Below are 17,220 nucleotides of genomic sequence, written 5' to 3' on the forward strand. Positions count from 1 at the left end.
CTGAACAACCCACTGTTCCTAGGCTGTCATTGAAAATAAGAAGTTGTTCTTAACTGACTTGCTGAGTTAAATAAAACAGGGTAACAATTGTTAGCTTTTTGATTTGTTATGAACCCCGTTAGCTGACGCCAATGGCGACAGCTAGTGTTACTGGGGTCCGACACATGGAAAAGACATTACAGACAAAATACTTTATAATTTGCATACATTTAAAAATATTAACATGTAGTGTGTGTGTGCACCTATCAGTTACACATACATGTCAGTACATACACACAACAATGAGATAGGTATGACGGAAGTTTATGCAACAGGGCTTTATAGACAAAAAGAGTGCATTGCATCGATCTACGTGACTTCGAAGAGGACCAGCTTACTTTCGGATACAAAATGCAATGATGTGTACTGAACCTTTTTCCCGTAATAAAGTTGCGTATGTGTATCAGTCCCAGTAGACTAGTGCCAGCCGTAGGTCACTGTAATGCCATGGGAAAGACAGGACACAGCCGTATGTTGTTTACTAGACTGCTATTTCCAGCCAACAGGCCTTTTTATAGTGACTAGAGGTTGGGCTGTATCATTCTTCTGATGTTATCTCTCTCTCCTCTCTGTCATCCCTCGCTGGCAGAAACATGTGTGGTTAAACTCCAATCTGTTTCCTCTCCCTCTTGGGTTGAGAGTGGAGTTTTAGTAGTGTTTTACTGCCCCCTTCTGGTTTGGTGAAGGAACTTTCAGTATTTAGGAACATGACGACGATCGCGAGTATTGGTTCTGTGTAGACCAGACGTAGGTTAACAACCTGATGCATGTCCTGAAGCATGTGCAAACACCACCTGCGTTTTATTCTCTGTATGTGTTCTACCACACCTGACCTTGTTGTCTTCGCTCACTTCCTTCCTCCTTCTGCTCCCTTTTTCCCTGTCCGTCTTTCTTTCTGTGTGTCTCCTCTCTATTTCTGTCTACGTTTCTGTCTTTTCTGTCCCCTCGTCCGTCTGTCCGTCTGTCTGTCCGTCTGTCTGTCTGTCTGTCTGTCGGTCGGTCTGTCTGTCTGTCTGTCGGTCGGTCTCTCTCTCGGTCTCTGTCTCTCTATGTCCATCTGTAGCGAAGAGCGATGTTTGACTCGGTCTCCTCGGTGATCCAGGGTTCGATGGAGGGAGAGTTGAGTCTGATGGACAACCTGTCAGGGTCAATATGTCACTACTACGCCCTGCCCCCACTACCCAGCAAGCACTGCAGTGACAAGAAGGTCAATGAACTCGCCTGCGCAACCCTGTCATTCTTCCGCCTCAGCCGATCACTCACCCACACACCCATGCTGAAGTCTTCTCTCTGCCTCAATCTATGGCACACACCCTCCTCTTAACTCTAACTCAACCCTTTCCCCCTCCTGTTTCTCTTACTACACTCAACTCTCTCACCTCTTACTGTGTGTTCCCATTTCTCTCTAATTCCCTGTGTGTTCCTTGGCCAATAATATTATTAGAAATGTGGTCACCCTCCAATATCCCTCTCTCAGGTATAGCTATAGGGTAATGATATGGTAGTATACCTACCCACACACACACACACACACACACACACACACACACACACACACACACACTTGGCTTTGAGCTTTGAAAACGAACCACCCATTGGATTGAGCACCAACTAATGATAATAATTTGACTCCGCTGCCAAGCTGGCTGGACACACACACACACACCGTACGTGATAATTTCCCGAACATTGAGCGATGTATCACTGTTGAATTATGCATCTGAATGTCTCCTTTTCCCCATTCAGGAAAAAACGATTCAGCCAATCACATTAGCATTGCTAAACAGTGTCTGCTAAAGCTTTTAAAAAGGATGAGGCTAACGTAATGCCGCAGCAGTAATAGCCTCACTGCCTCTCCCTCTCTGTCTGATTCTGAAAAGTTAGCAGAAATCTCTTCCAGGCGCCCACTCAGTCTCTGCCAGTTAGGACCCCTGCCCCTGTCTGCACGGCTGGCCCAGTCTTTTGCCTGTCAAAAAGCATTTCCTCAATTCATTCTCCCGGTTAGGGGTGAGTGAGGGAGGGAAGTCAGAAACAGTAAGCGTTTAGCAGAGCAAGCTCTGAGAGTTTGACCCCTTCCAAGATGGTGCTCAGTGTTGTGAAACTATGCTAGCTATACTAAGGTTGCATTACATGAAGTCTGTTTATGTTCCCAGCTCATCCTGTGTCAATTACTCTTCATAAAAAGTTGAACCTTTCAATATCATATATAATAGACCATTTTGTGGTTTGTCTGTGTGATGTTATATTGCTGTGTATTTGTCATCTATATGGATGAATGTTGTTTAATTAACTGTTGGCCAGTATATTTACTTGAACTGTTGTTTGTCATATCTGTTTGTCTGAAATTAGGTTTATATATCTGTGTGTGTGTTGGTTTGTGTGTGATTTATCCATGTATCTGTTGATATGTCTGTTGATGATTCAATCTTAGGTGTTAGGTGTTGTGTAGGGTTGTTTGCTATATCTACAGTATGTAATTGTGTGTTGTTACAACACATGCTGTCTGATGTCTTGTCACGTCTGTGCTATGCATGTCATCAGATTGTGGGATGTGTGTCATGCCACTGTCTGTTTGTGTGATTAGTCGGATTGTGTGTGTGTGTGTGTGTGTGTGCGTGTGTGTCTTCTCTGCTCACCGGGCCTTGTTTGTTCTCTATCTAGATCCCTCTAGCGGAGATGGAAGCTCTCTCTCTGACCTCCGACAAATCCTGGTCCCTAGCTCTCACCGACGACTCCACCCCTGATGATATTAACCCTCTCTTACTAACCAGTCTGGAGTCCAACGTACTGACAGTTCCTCTCTCTCTCTTAATCCCATCGCCTCCTCTTCCTCTGCTGTCTCTTGTAGCTTAGCCTTTCCCAAGGGAGCTTCCGAACTCAGCTGGCTCCTCCAGTCTCACTCTCTCTGGGGTACTGGCTATAGGTTGGAGGTTACCTTCTGGATGTCAGTTAGGCAACACTATATAAACACTATATAGAGATGTCTAAAGAAACCAATGAATTTTGCATGTAATGACACTATTGTAATTTGGTAATCAAGCAACTTGAACACTAATTGAGTGGCAGAGATAGGGTAGAGAGGGACACGAGGTGAAGCTACTCCCTCTACACTACTTCAGTTCTAATTAGTCTCCTCACAATGTCCTTTACGGTGGCTCAGAGAGGACATCTCTGCTCTCAGCTCTCTGAGTTTCCCCCACGCACCGTAGCTAATTGAGAGTTGTCGGGAAACAATCTGGGATAATTTACGACCAATTTACCCTCGTTAGCTTGAGAGTCGTTCTCTCTCCATTGCATGTCAGACACAGAGCGGTGGCGACGTACAACCTTGCCACTCATCACAAGGGCGTTGAACTAATCAATCAGGTTGTATCGTAGCGTGTGATGAATGTAATAGCTGTGTCGGCGATTTTCCAAACCCAGTACATGCATCACACAGAGACATTAATGATTTCAAATGAATCATAGATCTGGAGGTAAAACACAGAGAGATGTGAGCAGGACACACACATGAGTTTGGAAGACCCTGGAGATTTTTTTAACCATCCGCTCTTCTCCCTCGCTCTCTCTCTTTCTCTCTCTTTTTCATTCCACCTTTCTAGCCTGGTGTCTGTCCGTTCCAGTCCAGTCCAGTAGACTAGTGCGCCTGCTCGCCTGCCCGTACCTCTTTTTCTCTTGTGTTTTCTCTCTTTTTGTCTCTCTCTCTCTATTATCTTTCTCTGTCTTCCTCTATTTCTGTCTTTTGTCTCTGTCGTCTCTCTTTTTTCCCTGTTTGCTTTATGTGTCCTCTCTCTCTCTCTCTCTCTCTCGCTCTCGCTCTTTCGCTCTCTCTTTTGTGCTGTCCTCTGTGTTATAAACAATGTGACAAGTGAATGTAGTGCCACTCCGATCTCTGTAGTTAGTAGCTGTGGGTTAGATATGTTGTCTGCTAGCCAAGGACATAGCAGGGCACTGGCCTAGCTTGCATTTTCTGGCTCTCAGAACCCAGGGGTAGAATAAACTACCTGCTCTAAAGCTGTGGCCTAAATGATAAGCGATTACAGCAAAAAGCTCAAGCATACAAATGCTCCATTCATTTGTCTTGCTACAATAAAGACACAGACAATGTGGTTTCAGTTAGTTTCAGTAACTCTGAGCCCAGAGCCAGGTCTGTGCCAGTCTCCTCTCTGCCACTAGTGCAATGATGCCGTCTGTCTGGTCTGTCGCTCAGTGTGCCAACAATTACTTCCTTCATGTGTGTATGTGTGGAGTGTGTGGAGTGTGTGTGAGTGTGTGAAGTCTCTGCAAAAGACCCGTGGTCAGACCTCCAAGTAGGTCCAGAAAGAGGCTGACTGTTTCTCTGTCCCCCAGGTGGAGTTACTTGATCCTGAGGAGCCGTTGGAGGACAACCTGTTGAGTGTACGGAAGTCAGCGGTGGGCCGCACCCACTCCCTACCCAACGACAGCTACATGTTCCTGCCTCTGGAGCCCTTCGGACCCCCAGGAGCCAGCCTGGCTCCTGGTTTAGCTCCAGTACTGACACAAGCTACAGGGCCACAGCACATAGAGGCACTTAACAGGGCCCTGTCAGGTACAGTACAGAAACTCCCTCTACACACCGACATTGTTTACACACACACACACACACACACACACACACACACACACACACACACACACACACACACACACACACACACACACACACACACACACACACACACACACACACACACACACACAGACACACAAAAACAAACACACACACAGAAACACACACACACACATAGTAACCTTTCCCCTTGATCAAAGTGAATGCTGTCAGGAAAACCAATACATTTCTAGAACAGTAGGACCATGAACCAACCTTACCCACACCTACTGTTTTGATAATCCCTTGTTGTTTTTGTGTGAGAGAAACAGGTTATATTTGTGTTGTGTGTGTTACCACAGGCTCCAGTGCCTCGGTGCGGTCCCAACCAGAGGAGAGCTCCCAGCAGTTGGCTGTTCCTACAGACTTCTTCAGACCCATCAGTCCTCACAGCCTCTCAGACTCAGAGAATATACCCCGACTACCCCCGCCACGGCACACACACACACTCAGCCGCACGCTCCGCAGACAGGTGAGACACAGACATGCAGGCATTCACACACACACACACACACACACACACACACACACACACACACACACACACACACACACACACACACACACACACACACACACACACACACCGGAGGTAACAAATGTTTTCTATCAGAAATGACTGTTCATCATTGTGTTTTTCTCCTCATGTTTCTGCTATGATATGATGTTTTTCCTAAACTTTCCTTCCTCTCAGTTCTGCTCTTAATGCTGTCTTCTCTCCTCCCTCCTGCCTCCCTTCTTCCTGTCTGTTTTATGTTTCTAACTTCTCCATCCCTCCTCCCGCCGCCCTCACAACGCTCTCCATCTCCTGTCCATCTCTCTGTCCATCTGCTTGCCTCCCTTTCCTGTGTCTGTTACTAACAGAGTCTAGTTCAGCAACCACCAGACCCAGAGCTACTGATCAAACACAGATACTCTTGTTTCTGAAACAGTTAAATAACAACTCCTGACCCGCTACCACACATTTCAGAAAAACTGAGCGTCCCTATTTCCTATCCACCCCGCCTCCAACACACACACACACACGCGCGCGCACGCACACATTTCTTTCCCTGACCTCTCCTCCTCCCCTTCTTGCTCCCTTGTTTGTCTGTCTTCTGCTGACCATCTGCCACAATGCATCTCACTTGACCCACTGTCGTACAGTAGGTAGCGTTGAACATCGTTTTGGAATGGCTAGACTGTTAATTCTCATAGAAATAGGGGACTATATTGTTTATGAACCCCTATAGGGTCATGTGAACTACCTACTGATATCTTTATCACACATCTGTTGATTGATGGAATGTATTTTAGTTTAAGATGCAGTCAGTTTGTCTATTAATTGTAGGCTTTGTCCTACACATCACACTATTGTAACTACATATTACACTGCTATAACTCAGGGTTTAAATCAGGACTGTCAGTCTTGTCCATAATATTTGGCCACATATTTATATGACTGTTTTAGAGCACTTGTTGTCCTTTTTGGGCAGTATTGTGATTGTATGAAGATGATTATGTTGATGAAATAGTTACTATTGAAAAGGAGTTATAATATGACATTTCTTTTATGTTACCCCGTATGACAGGAATTGTTCTACAATCACAAATAGGTATTGATGTGCTACTGTAGCTGTGGTATTGGCTTGGTTATAATATCTTAGTCCGCTAGATGTCACTGTTGTCACATCATCCATGCTTTTTGTTAAGGCACACATATCTACCAGTCATGAATATTCTGTGAACAGTCATGTCCCAATTGTCCCAAAACTCTTAAATAGCTACCTTTTCTTTTCTGTCCATATTTTGTCACATAACAACAAGATACTTCAGATCTGTGATCTCAAATTGCATAAGATATGGAAAGGATGCTATATGAGACTTTTGTAACTTTTGTAGTGTGTCATTGTGTTCTACTAACCTTTACTCTCCTGTAGCTACAAACAGACCCAGTACCCTCTGCCCTTTGCCCTCTGACCTCTCTGAGGAAAATAATCTGAAGGGCTGCCCTATAGTACCACTCTCTAAAATTCCAATAACTTTTAGTCATTGGGGAGTTAGCTGACTGGGCTGCAAGGACAGAGGCTATTGAGGATATTGGGCATTGGAAGAGGCTCAAAATGCAGTGCACCAGACCAGGCATATCTCCCAATACTCCTTCTGTTAAACTGGGAATAAACATTGGGCACTCAATTGGAACTTGGGAAACCATGGTCGTACCCAGTGTCCTAGCTGAGACAAACTGTGCCCTACTACTGCTGCTACTGTAAATCACATGCTGTCACTGAATCTCTTCATGAAACAGATACTCTTGACACATATCTGAACCTGGAATGGTTCCCTTGTGCAATAAACATACAGCAATACACTTACTAGTTGACTTACAAGTTGTACTGCACTCTATTGCAATTTCAACATTTCCTCTGTATCACAATGAGGCAGAGATGGTATTGGGAGCATGCTGGTCTAATGGTGAACTCTGACCTTCACTCCTATTGGTCATCCTCACCCAGTCACCTCACACTAACCACTCTCCCACCTCTCACCCCCTCATGTCCCCCTAACCACCCAACCCCTGTGTCTCAATCTCTCTCTCCCTCCCTGCCTCACCCCTCTCCCTGTACTTCTCTCCTGCTCCTCTTCCACCTTTCTCCATTTCTTTCAAACTCTGCCTCACTGCATCATCCCTCCTAATCCCTCTCCTCCCTCCTCCCCCTCTCTCCCTCCTTCCTCCACCAGGTGGCAGTATCTAATGATTCCCAGGAGGCTCTGTGGTCTGACGGAGTGGAAGGTGAGGAGGGGGTCCTAAATGTAGCTTCCCTAGCCCTCCCCCTTTCCTCCTCTTCCTCATCCTCCCATCTTCACCAGCAGCCTTCTCTCCGGCTGGTCCCTGCCACCCCAGGGGCATCCCCTCAACGGTCGCGCCCCAGTAGTGTTCACACCCAACACCCCTTCTCAAACCACGACCAGCACCACCTCTCCTCCTCACCCAACTCCCCCTCCTCCCTCTCCTCACCCCCTCCTCCCCTCCCCTCCGCTCACCCCTGGAGACAGGAAGAGGCCTCGGCAGACCACGAAGTGTCGCTCATCAACCGGGCGGGGCTGGTGTCGAGTGAGGATGTCACCGGTGTCGGACTGAGGTCAGAGGTTGGAGGTCTCGAGGGCAGTTACCAAGGTTATGAGGTCGGTCGTGGTGAGGGGAGCCGGCCGTGCCTGAGGCAGCTGAAGAGGTTCCACAGCGCTGACGCCCAGGGGCGGAGCATTCTAGCGTCCCGGCCACGCCCCCTGTCCTGGTTGGACGATCCTCGGCGCCACTCAGTGGAGGTGTGTTCGTCTGTAGAGTCCAGCCCCCAGCGCAGCACTACGTCCACGTCCTCGGGGTTCGTCTCCCGAGCAGACAGCCTCCAGATCCATTCCCAGACCACAACAAAGACCCTGCCCTCTCCCCGACGCAAGAAGAAAATGAGCCCCCCGTGTATCTCCGTAGACCCCCCTGATGGACTGGAGTCCCAGCCCGGCCTCCACCCTACCCTGGGAGGTTTGGGGGGCCTAGGGATGCCCCCTCCCTTACCCAGCCGGGATACCTCCTGTCTGAGGAGACGGGCTCCCTCCAGTGACTCCAAGGACTCCTTTGACCTCGGGGCAGGGGAGGGGCTGGGCCAGGAGGGAGGGGGGCCCAACCCCAAGCTGTTGACTCTGCCCAGCTTCTCCTTCGAGAAGACAAGCTCTGAGCACTGAACACTCTCACACACACTTATGTACACACACACACACACACACACACACACACACACACACACACACACACACACACACACACACACACACACACACACACACACACACAGACGAACCATTAAGCACATAGGCACACAAACACACACATGCAAACACACGATACACTTGGTGTATCCGTGATGGTGATAGTCGTAGTAATAATACCGTAGAGAGTAATTATGGTAAAACTACAACAAAACGGTCAAATCATCCTTGGTTTTATTGAGGATCAGTGCAGTACTGTCGTAGTGTGACCATCCCTTTTCTTTGTATTGTTGTACTGCCAAAACCACAAGAACGCGAAAAGAACACAGCATAAGCAGAGATGAAACAAGAATACAAACATGACTGTTTCTCTTCTACCACACCTGCACGCCGCCATTGGCTGCAGGTCGACCCCATGACCTCTGGAGTGAAGTCAGCACCAATAACTTTGGATAGCGCCTGCCTGTGGCCACTATTGGGATGCTCAGTGTTAGACAGTGGGACTTCACCCTCACACGGGCAACAGTGGAGGTACAAAGCAATATGAACGATTTAGAGACACTATTTTCTTAAATTATTGGGCCATAGTGTTTGTACAGGATGTAGATTTTTTTTATTATTTCATTATATATTTTTTGGGGGTGATCATTTTTGTGATGGGTTTCAATTTTTCTCTGTTTGTTTCAATGTTCGAAAAAATGTTTAGCTAGTCGGTTTTGTTTAATTTTAGGGATATTTTCTAGCTTTCTTGATTTGCTGAGGAAAGTGATTTTTTTTCAAAGTGCTGAGAATCATGTATTTGTAGGATTAATATATATATATATATATATATATAAAAACAACTCATTAAACTGAGCTTGGATTTTTAAGCACAAGAAGGGGACTTTGGTGGTTTGAAGGTAGGCAACAGAATGGGATAAGTCAATGTGTTGTTATTTACTTCATAACAAACATGACAAACATTAGGACTTTAGAGCAGTGTTTGAAGATTTTTATTGACAGGTTAAAATCTAACGAGATGCATTATCATATTTTCAAGGCTGTCCTGATTTCACAAAAACACACATACAGTAATATTCAATCCAACAAACTCTGATTTCTTCAACACAATCCTGGGAATTCGTTATTACGTCTTGAAAGAACTTGATGTAGTATGTCTGAATCTACAGTGCCTTCAGAAAGTATTCATACCCCTTGGCCTATTCCACATTTTGTTGTGTTATAGTCTGAATTAAAAACGGATTTAAAAAATGCTCACGCATCTACACACAATACACCATATGGACAAAGTGACAACATGTTTTTAGAAATTTTAGCAAATTTATTGAAAATTAAATACAGAAATATCAAATTTACATACAGAACCAGTCAAAAGTTTGGACATATCTACTCGTTCAAGGGTTTTTCTTTATTTACTATTTTCTACATTGTAGAATAATATTGAAGATATCAAAACTATGAAATAACATATATGGAATCATGTAGTGACCAAAAAAGTCTTAAGCATAACAAAATAGATTTTAGATTTTAGATTCTTCAAAGTAGCCACCCTTTGCCTTGAGGATGGCTTTGCACTCTCAACCAGCTATACCTGGAATGCTTTTCCAACAGTCTTGAAGGAGTTCCCACATATGCTGAGCACTTGTTGGCTGCTTTCCCAAACCATCTCAATTGGGTTGAGGTCAGGTGATTGTGGAGGCCAGGTCATCTGATGCAGCACTCCATCACACTCCTTCTTGGTCAAATAGCCCTTACACAGCCTGGAGGTGTGTTGGGTCATTGTCCTGTCGAAAAACAAATGATAGTCCACTAAGCGGTTGCTACCAAAAATCTTACAGTTGGACTCATCAGTCCAAGGGACAGATTTCCACCGGGCTAATGTCCATTGCTCATGTTTCTTGGCTCAACTAAGTCTCTTCTTCTTTTTGGTGTCCTTTAGTAGTGGTTTCGTTTCAGCAATAAGACCATGAAGGCCTGATTGCTGCATTCTCCTCTGAACAGTTGAGATGTGTCTGTTACTTGAACTCTGTGAAGCATTTATTTGGGCTGCAATTGCTGAGGCTGGTAACTCTAATAAACTTATCCTCTGCAGCAGAAGTCACTCTGGGTCTTCCTTTCCTGTGGCGCTCCTCATGAGAGCCAGTTTCATCATAGTGCTTGATGGTTTTTGCAACTGCACTTAAAGAAACTCTAGTTCTTGACATTTTCTGGATTGACTGACCTTCATGTCTTAAAAGTAATGATTGACTGTCATTTCTCTTTGCTTATTTGAGCTGTTATTGCCATAATATGGACTTGGTCTTTTACCAAATAGGGCTATCTTCTGTATACCACCCCTACCTTGTCACAAAACAACTGATTGGCTCAAACGCATTAAGAAGGAAATAAATTCCACAAATTAACTTTTAACAAGGCACACCTGTTAATTGAAAAGCATTCCAGGTGACCACCTCATGAAGCTGGTTGAGAGAAATGGGTTTGATCCTCTTTTTTCAATTTTCGCCTAAAATGACATTCCCAAATCGAACTGCCTGTAGCTCAGGACCTGAAACAAGGATATGCATATTCTTGATACCATTTGAAAGGAAACACTTTTAAGTTTGTGGAAATGTGAAATTAATATAGGAGAACGTAACACATTAGATCTGGTAAAAGATAATACAAAGAAAAAAAAGAAAAAATGTATCATCTTTGAGCTGCAAGAGAAAGGCCACATTGTATTTTTCCAGTTTAGGCTGAATTTAGATTTTGGCCACTAGATGGCAGCAGTGTATGTGCAGTTTTAGACTGATCCAATGAACCATTGCATTTCTGTTCACAATGTTGTATCAAGAATGCCCAAATGTGCCTAATTGCTTTATTGATAGCTTTTCAAGTTCATAACTATGCACTCTCCTCAAACAATAGCATGGTATTATTTCACTGTAATAGCTACTGTAAATTGGACAGTGCAGTTAGATTAACAAGAATTTAAGCTTTCTGCCCATATCAGCTATGTCTATGTCCTGGGAAATGTTGTTGTTACTTACAACCTCATGCTAATCACATTTGCGCACATTAGCACAACCGTCCTGAGGGGGGTCACCAATCCCGTAGTTAAAGTAATGATGGACTGTTGTTTCTCTTTGCTTATTTGAGTTGTTCTTGCCACAATATGGACTTGGTCTTTTACCAAATATGGCTATCTTCTGTATACCACCCCTACCTTGTCACAACACAACTGATTGGCTCAAACGCATTAAGAAGGAAAGAAATTCCATTATTTAACTTTTAACAAGGCACACCTGTTATTTGAAATGCATTCCAGGTGATTACCTCATGAAGCTGGTTGGGAGAATGCCAAGAGTGTGCAAAGTTGTCATCGAGGCAAAGGGTGGCTACTTTGAAGAATCTCAAATATAAAATATATTTTGATTTGTTTAACACTTTTTTGGTTACTACATGATTCCATATGTGTTATTTCATAGTTTTGATGTCTCCACTATTATTCTACAATGTAGAAAATAGTACAAATAAAGAACAATCCTTGAATGAGTAGGTGTGTCCAAACGTTTGACTAGTACTGTAAATAAACATAATTTTAATAGTAGGACACTGTAAAGTCCATTATTCTGCTGAAGGTTATGAATTAGGCTGTTTGAGAAGGTTTGAATCCTAAGCAACCGGCATACACATTGTTTGAAGTACAATATACCAACATAGTTACTGTATTAGGTAAAATCTGAAAAACCTTTGTAGAGCATGGGTGGAGTAGGCGTTGTGGTGCTCATGTGAATTTGCTTTATTTTTCGGCTTCAGGCCAATGACTACTTCTCACTTAAAACATAGTTTTTTGTTTTTCATTTCCATGGTTTTTACACCGGAAGGTGATCATACAAAATTGTTTTATCTCACATAATTTATTGTCCAGGGCCAGGTTTCCAAAAGCATCTTAAGGCTAAGTTCTTCGTTAGAACCTTTGTAGGTGCATCGTTAAATCTTATAGTGTTTTCCCAAAACCATCGTTACTAATGTTGCACTTAAAAACACTAGTTATTTACAGACTGTCTCAGACCACTCGTAGAGCAGCTAACTTCTATTTTGCTAATTGTAGGCTACTGTCTGTAATTTTTGCCTCAATTTCATGATGTGTAGGCCTAACAGCATGTGCACAATATTGTGTCAAATATTAGATTTAGTGCATAGCCTAAGCATTTATAATAAGCCGCCTCAATATTGCATCCATAGGTGACCTTTCATTCTAGGAGCTGATCCATCATCAGTATCTAATGTTAAGGTAAGATTTGAATGCAGAACGCTGATCTGCGAGCAGCGCTGCCTTTCTTTCGATCCAACAGTATCGCCACATGCTCCAACGATGCACTTCTTGAATGTTCTCCCTACGTGGTGTTTTGGGAAATGTATGTGAGTTCTTCGGCCGTTATAGAAGCATCGTTAAAACACTCATAAGCTTAAGTTCCATCACTATTAGGAAACTATGCCCTGGCTATTACTAAATCGACATGGCTATTTTCATTAATGCAAAACATATAGATTCTCCATTTTAAGAGGGGAGGGGGGTGAATATTAACAGCTGCTTTACATTAAGCACATAACCAGTTCCTGTAAGTGACTCTAAAAGTACTGAATAAGTTGGCTGAATGAGCATCTGGAAATAAATAAAATAAAACATCCAGGGGAGTCCCCCCCAGACCCCCTCTAGTTTTTTACTTGTTGATGTCTACTTCCCACTAAGTAGACCTACACCAATATCTTTTTTTGTATTTTTTTGGTCGTCTCCGGACTGGCCTTGATTTAGCTAAAAACAGACCACTTCGATACAAGTTACTTTTCGTAGCAGGTTAGGAGAGGATTTTCGCTAACCCTAACCTTTTCCTAACCTTACCCTAATTCTCCTAACCTGCTATGTTAATTATCCTAACCAGCTGCATTAATTATCCTAACCTGCTGTGTAAGTTCTAACCTGCTACGAAAAAGTATTAGCTGTTTTGAAATGGCGTGTTTTTAGGGAATCTCGTCCACGGGCGTTGAAATTTGGTCTCCTGACCAAAACGTAACCAATCATAGACGTCTATGATTATTTTAGATTTGGTCCGGTCTGGACTGGCCTATATTTGGTCCAAACATAGACATCTATAATTGCTTCAGATTTGGTCCGAACCGGACTGACCTTGATTTGGCCCAAAAGATTGGTTCAGAATTGGTCCGGACTGGACCAAAACTGTACCAATCATAGACATCTATGTTTCACAAGTTTGGACAGCACAGCACAGCACAGCACAGCACAGCACAGCACAGCACAGCACAGCACAATAGAGTGGTGGTTCTCAAACCTCTCCATCGGGTCCCGAGCCCGTTCCATGTAATTTATCTATTCCAGAGCTAGCACACCTGATTGAACTTGTCAACTAATTCTCAAACTCTTAAAGAGCTACAGCAAAATTGTAAAAAGTCTGGGGGTCCCTGAGGACAGGTTTGAGAACCACTGTAGCAGAACACCGCAGAATGCAGTACATTACTGCACAGTAAAACAAAAGTAAAGAAAGTATTTCCAACATTCTTTCAGATTAAAAAATTAACCTGACTTCAACGTCTGGTAAAGACAACTTTTAAATGTAATTTTGCTTAATGGGTTCAGATTTCTGGGAACACACTGAAGAATTACTTGACACTGTTGAACAGTCGGCACAAATTTAGATTAGAATGGCTTAAAAAAATTGCATTGACAGGGGAGGCTGTACTGAATTAATCCTGATGAGTCGAACGTCAATCTAAGTAACATAATAAAAAAATCCCTATCAAAATCTGTCAGTTTAAACTAGGGATTGTTTTTTTGCGTCTCAATCCACCGCATCCGCCTATGTTGGCCTTCCGCATCTGCGGTGGAAGGTGGCCGAGCTACAGCGTTGTTTGTCAGACCATAAAACATCTTGAAAATCGGTCTTCTTAGAAAATGTCTGTAGCGTTCAAACGGGTTGGTCTACAAACTCCCACTCGTCTGAAGTCGGTAACGCTGATGTGCCAACTTCTGTCTGTAGCGTCCAAACTGTTTGAGCAAGTGTCACTTCCATTCAGACAAATGGAAGTATGGAGGTAGTTTGTGCCAATAAATATACGGGTTTAAATATGTGTGAATTTTATTACAAATATTTCTTGAGCTTTCTTATATCTCCTTATGATTTATTTTTTGACATTATTTTGTCATTTATGAATGTATTATTCAATGTGTTTCTATGGACTAAAGGTATATATTTTATCAAAAAAAAATGTTATACAGTACCAGTCAAAAGTTTGGACACACCTACTCATTCAATGGTTTTTCTTTATTTTTACTATTTTCTACATTGTAAAATAATAGTGAAGACATCAAAACTATGGAATAACACATATGGAATCATGTAGTAACCAAAAAAGTGTTAAACATATCAAAATATATTTTATATTCTTCAAAGTAGCCACCCTTTGCCTTGATGACAGATTTGCACACTCTTGGCATTCTCTCAACCAGCTATACCAAGGAACTGTCTGTAGATCTCCGAGATTTGTGATGAAAATTTTGATGAGGCATACACTGAGTGTACAAAACATTAACGACACCTGCTCTTTCCATGACATATACTGACCAGGTGAAAGCTATGATCCCTTATTGATGTCACTTGTTAAATCCACTTCAATCAGTGTAGATGAAGGGGAGGAGACAGGTTAATTAGGGATTTTTAAGCCTTGAGACAATTGAGACATGTGCCATTTAGAGGATGAATGGGCAAGGCAAAATATTTAAGTTCCTTTGAAGGGCTATGGTAGTAGGTGCCAGGCACACTGGTTTGTGTCAAGATCTGCAACACTGCTGAGTTTTTCACGCTCAAGAGTTTCCAGTGTGTATCAAGATGGTCCACCACCCAAAGGACATCCAGCTTACTTGACACAACTGTGTGAAGCATTGGAGTCAACATGGGCCAGCATCCCTGTGGAACGCTTTCGACACCATGTAGAGTCCATGTCCCAACGGATTGAGGATGTTCTGATGGCAAGATGGGGTTTGGAACTCAATATTAGGAAGGTGTCCTTAATGTTTTGTACAGTGTATATCTGGGGAAGGGTATGAACATTTATAGAGTGTTGAAAGTTTCTAAGAGCACAGTGGTCTCCATTATTGCGAAATGGAAAAAATATGGAACTACCCAGACTCTGCCTAGAACTGGCCATTCGACCAAACTCAGCAACCGGGCAAAAAGGACCTTGGTCGGGGAGGTGATCAAGAACCCAATGACCACTCTGACAAAACTACGGAGTTCCTTGGCTGAAATTTGAGAACTAGCCAGAAGGACAACAGCCTTCACAGCACTTCACCAATCTGGGCTTTATAAGATAGTGGCCAGATGAATGCAATTCCTGAGAAAAAGGCACAAGACAGCATGCCTGGAGTTTGCAAAAAGGCACACGAAAGACTCTGAGACCATAAGGCAAACAATTCTGTGATGTGATGAGACAAAAATGAAACTCTTTTGCCTGAATGCAAAGTGCTATGTCTGGAGAAAACTAGGCACAGCTCATCAACCATCTCAAATCAAATCAAATCAAATGTTATTCGTCACATGCGCCGAATACAACAGTGAAACGCTTACTTACAAGCACTTAACCAACAATGTAGTTTTAAGAAAAATATGTGTTAAGTAAAAAACAGATAAGTAAAAAAACAATAAATAAAATTAACAAATCATTAAAGAGCAGCATTAAAATAACAATAGCGAGGCTATATACAGGCGTACCAGTACAGAGTCAATGTGCGGGGGCACCGTTAGTCGAGGTAATTGAGGCAATATGTACAGTCGTGGCCAAAAGTTTTGAGAATGACACAAATATTAATTTCCACAGAGTTTGCTGTATCAGTGTCTTTAGATATTTTTGTCAGATGTTACCATGGAATACTGAAGTATAATTACAAGCATTTCAAAAGTGTCAAAGGCTTTTATTGACAATTCCATGAAGTTGATGCAAAGAGTCAATATTTGCAGTGTTGACCCTTCTTTTTCAAGACCTCTGCAATCCGCCCTGGCATGCTGTCAATTAACTTCTGGGCCACATCCTGACTGATGGCAGCCCATTCTTGCATAATCAATGCTTGGAGGTTGTCAGAATTTGTGGGTTTTTGTTTGTCCACCCACCTCTTGAGGATTGACCACAAGTTCTCAATGGGATTAATGTCTGGGGAGTTTCCTGGCCATGGACCCTAAATATCGATGTTTTGTTCCCCGAACCACTTAGGTATCACTTTTGCCTTATGGCAAGGTGCTCCATCATGCTGGAAAATACATTGTTCGTCACCAAACTGTTCCTGGATGGTTTGGAGAAGTGGCTCTTGGAGGATGTGTTGGTACAATTCTTTATTCATGGCTATGTTCTTAGGCAAAATGATGAGTGAGCCCACTCCCTTGGCTGAGAAGCAACCCCACACATGAATGGTCTCAGGATGCTTTACTGTTGGCATGACACAGGACTGATGGTAGCGCTCACCTTGTCTTCTCCGGACAAACTTTTTCCGGATGCCCCAAACAATCGGAAAGGGGATTTATCAGAGAAAATGACTTTACCCCAGTCCTCAGCAGTCCAATCCCTGTACCTTTTGCAGAATATCAGTTTGTCCCTGATGCTTTTCCTGGAGAGAAGTGGCCTTCTTTGCTGCCCTTCTTGACACCAGGCCATCCTCTAAAAGTCTTCGCCTCACTGTGCGTGCAGATGCACTCACACCTACCTGCTGCCATTCCTTAGCAAGCTCTGTACTGGTGGTGCCCCGATCCCGCAGCTGA

The 17,220-nt window shown here is 43.3% G+C and overlaps 1 protein-coding gene across 3 annotated transcripts in view; it reads left to right on the forward strand.

Moving 5' to 3' along the window:
- The window catches only part of cacna1g (calcium voltage-gated channel subunit alpha1 G), a 209,547-nt gene extending 195,009 nt beyond the window's left edge, over window positions 1-14,538 (forward strand). The window contains exons 31-35 of one of the 3 annotated variants that reach the window (XM_082970476.1): window positions 1,103-1,246; window positions 2,701-2,823; window positions 4,390-4,609; window positions 4,972-5,141; window positions 5,534-7,384. In XM_082970476.1, coding sequence (XP_082826602.1) covers window positions 1,103-1,246; window positions 2,701-2,823; window positions 4,390-4,609; window positions 4,972-5,141; window positions 5,534-5,596 — 720 coding nt within the window. In that variant the 3' untranslated portion in view covers window positions 5,597-7,384. The other 2 variants (XM_045710396.2, XM_082970475.1) reach the window with 2 other exon arrangements.
- The last annotated feature ends 2,682 nt before the right edge of the window (window positions 14,539-17,220 follow it).

Source organism: Salmo salar, chromosome 28 (genome assembly GCF_965601325.2).
Source record: "Salmo salar chromosome 28, fSalSal1, whole genome shotgun sequence".
Lineage (NCBI taxonomy): Eukaryota > Metazoa > Chordata > Actinopteri > Salmoniformes > Salmonidae > Salmo > Salmo salar.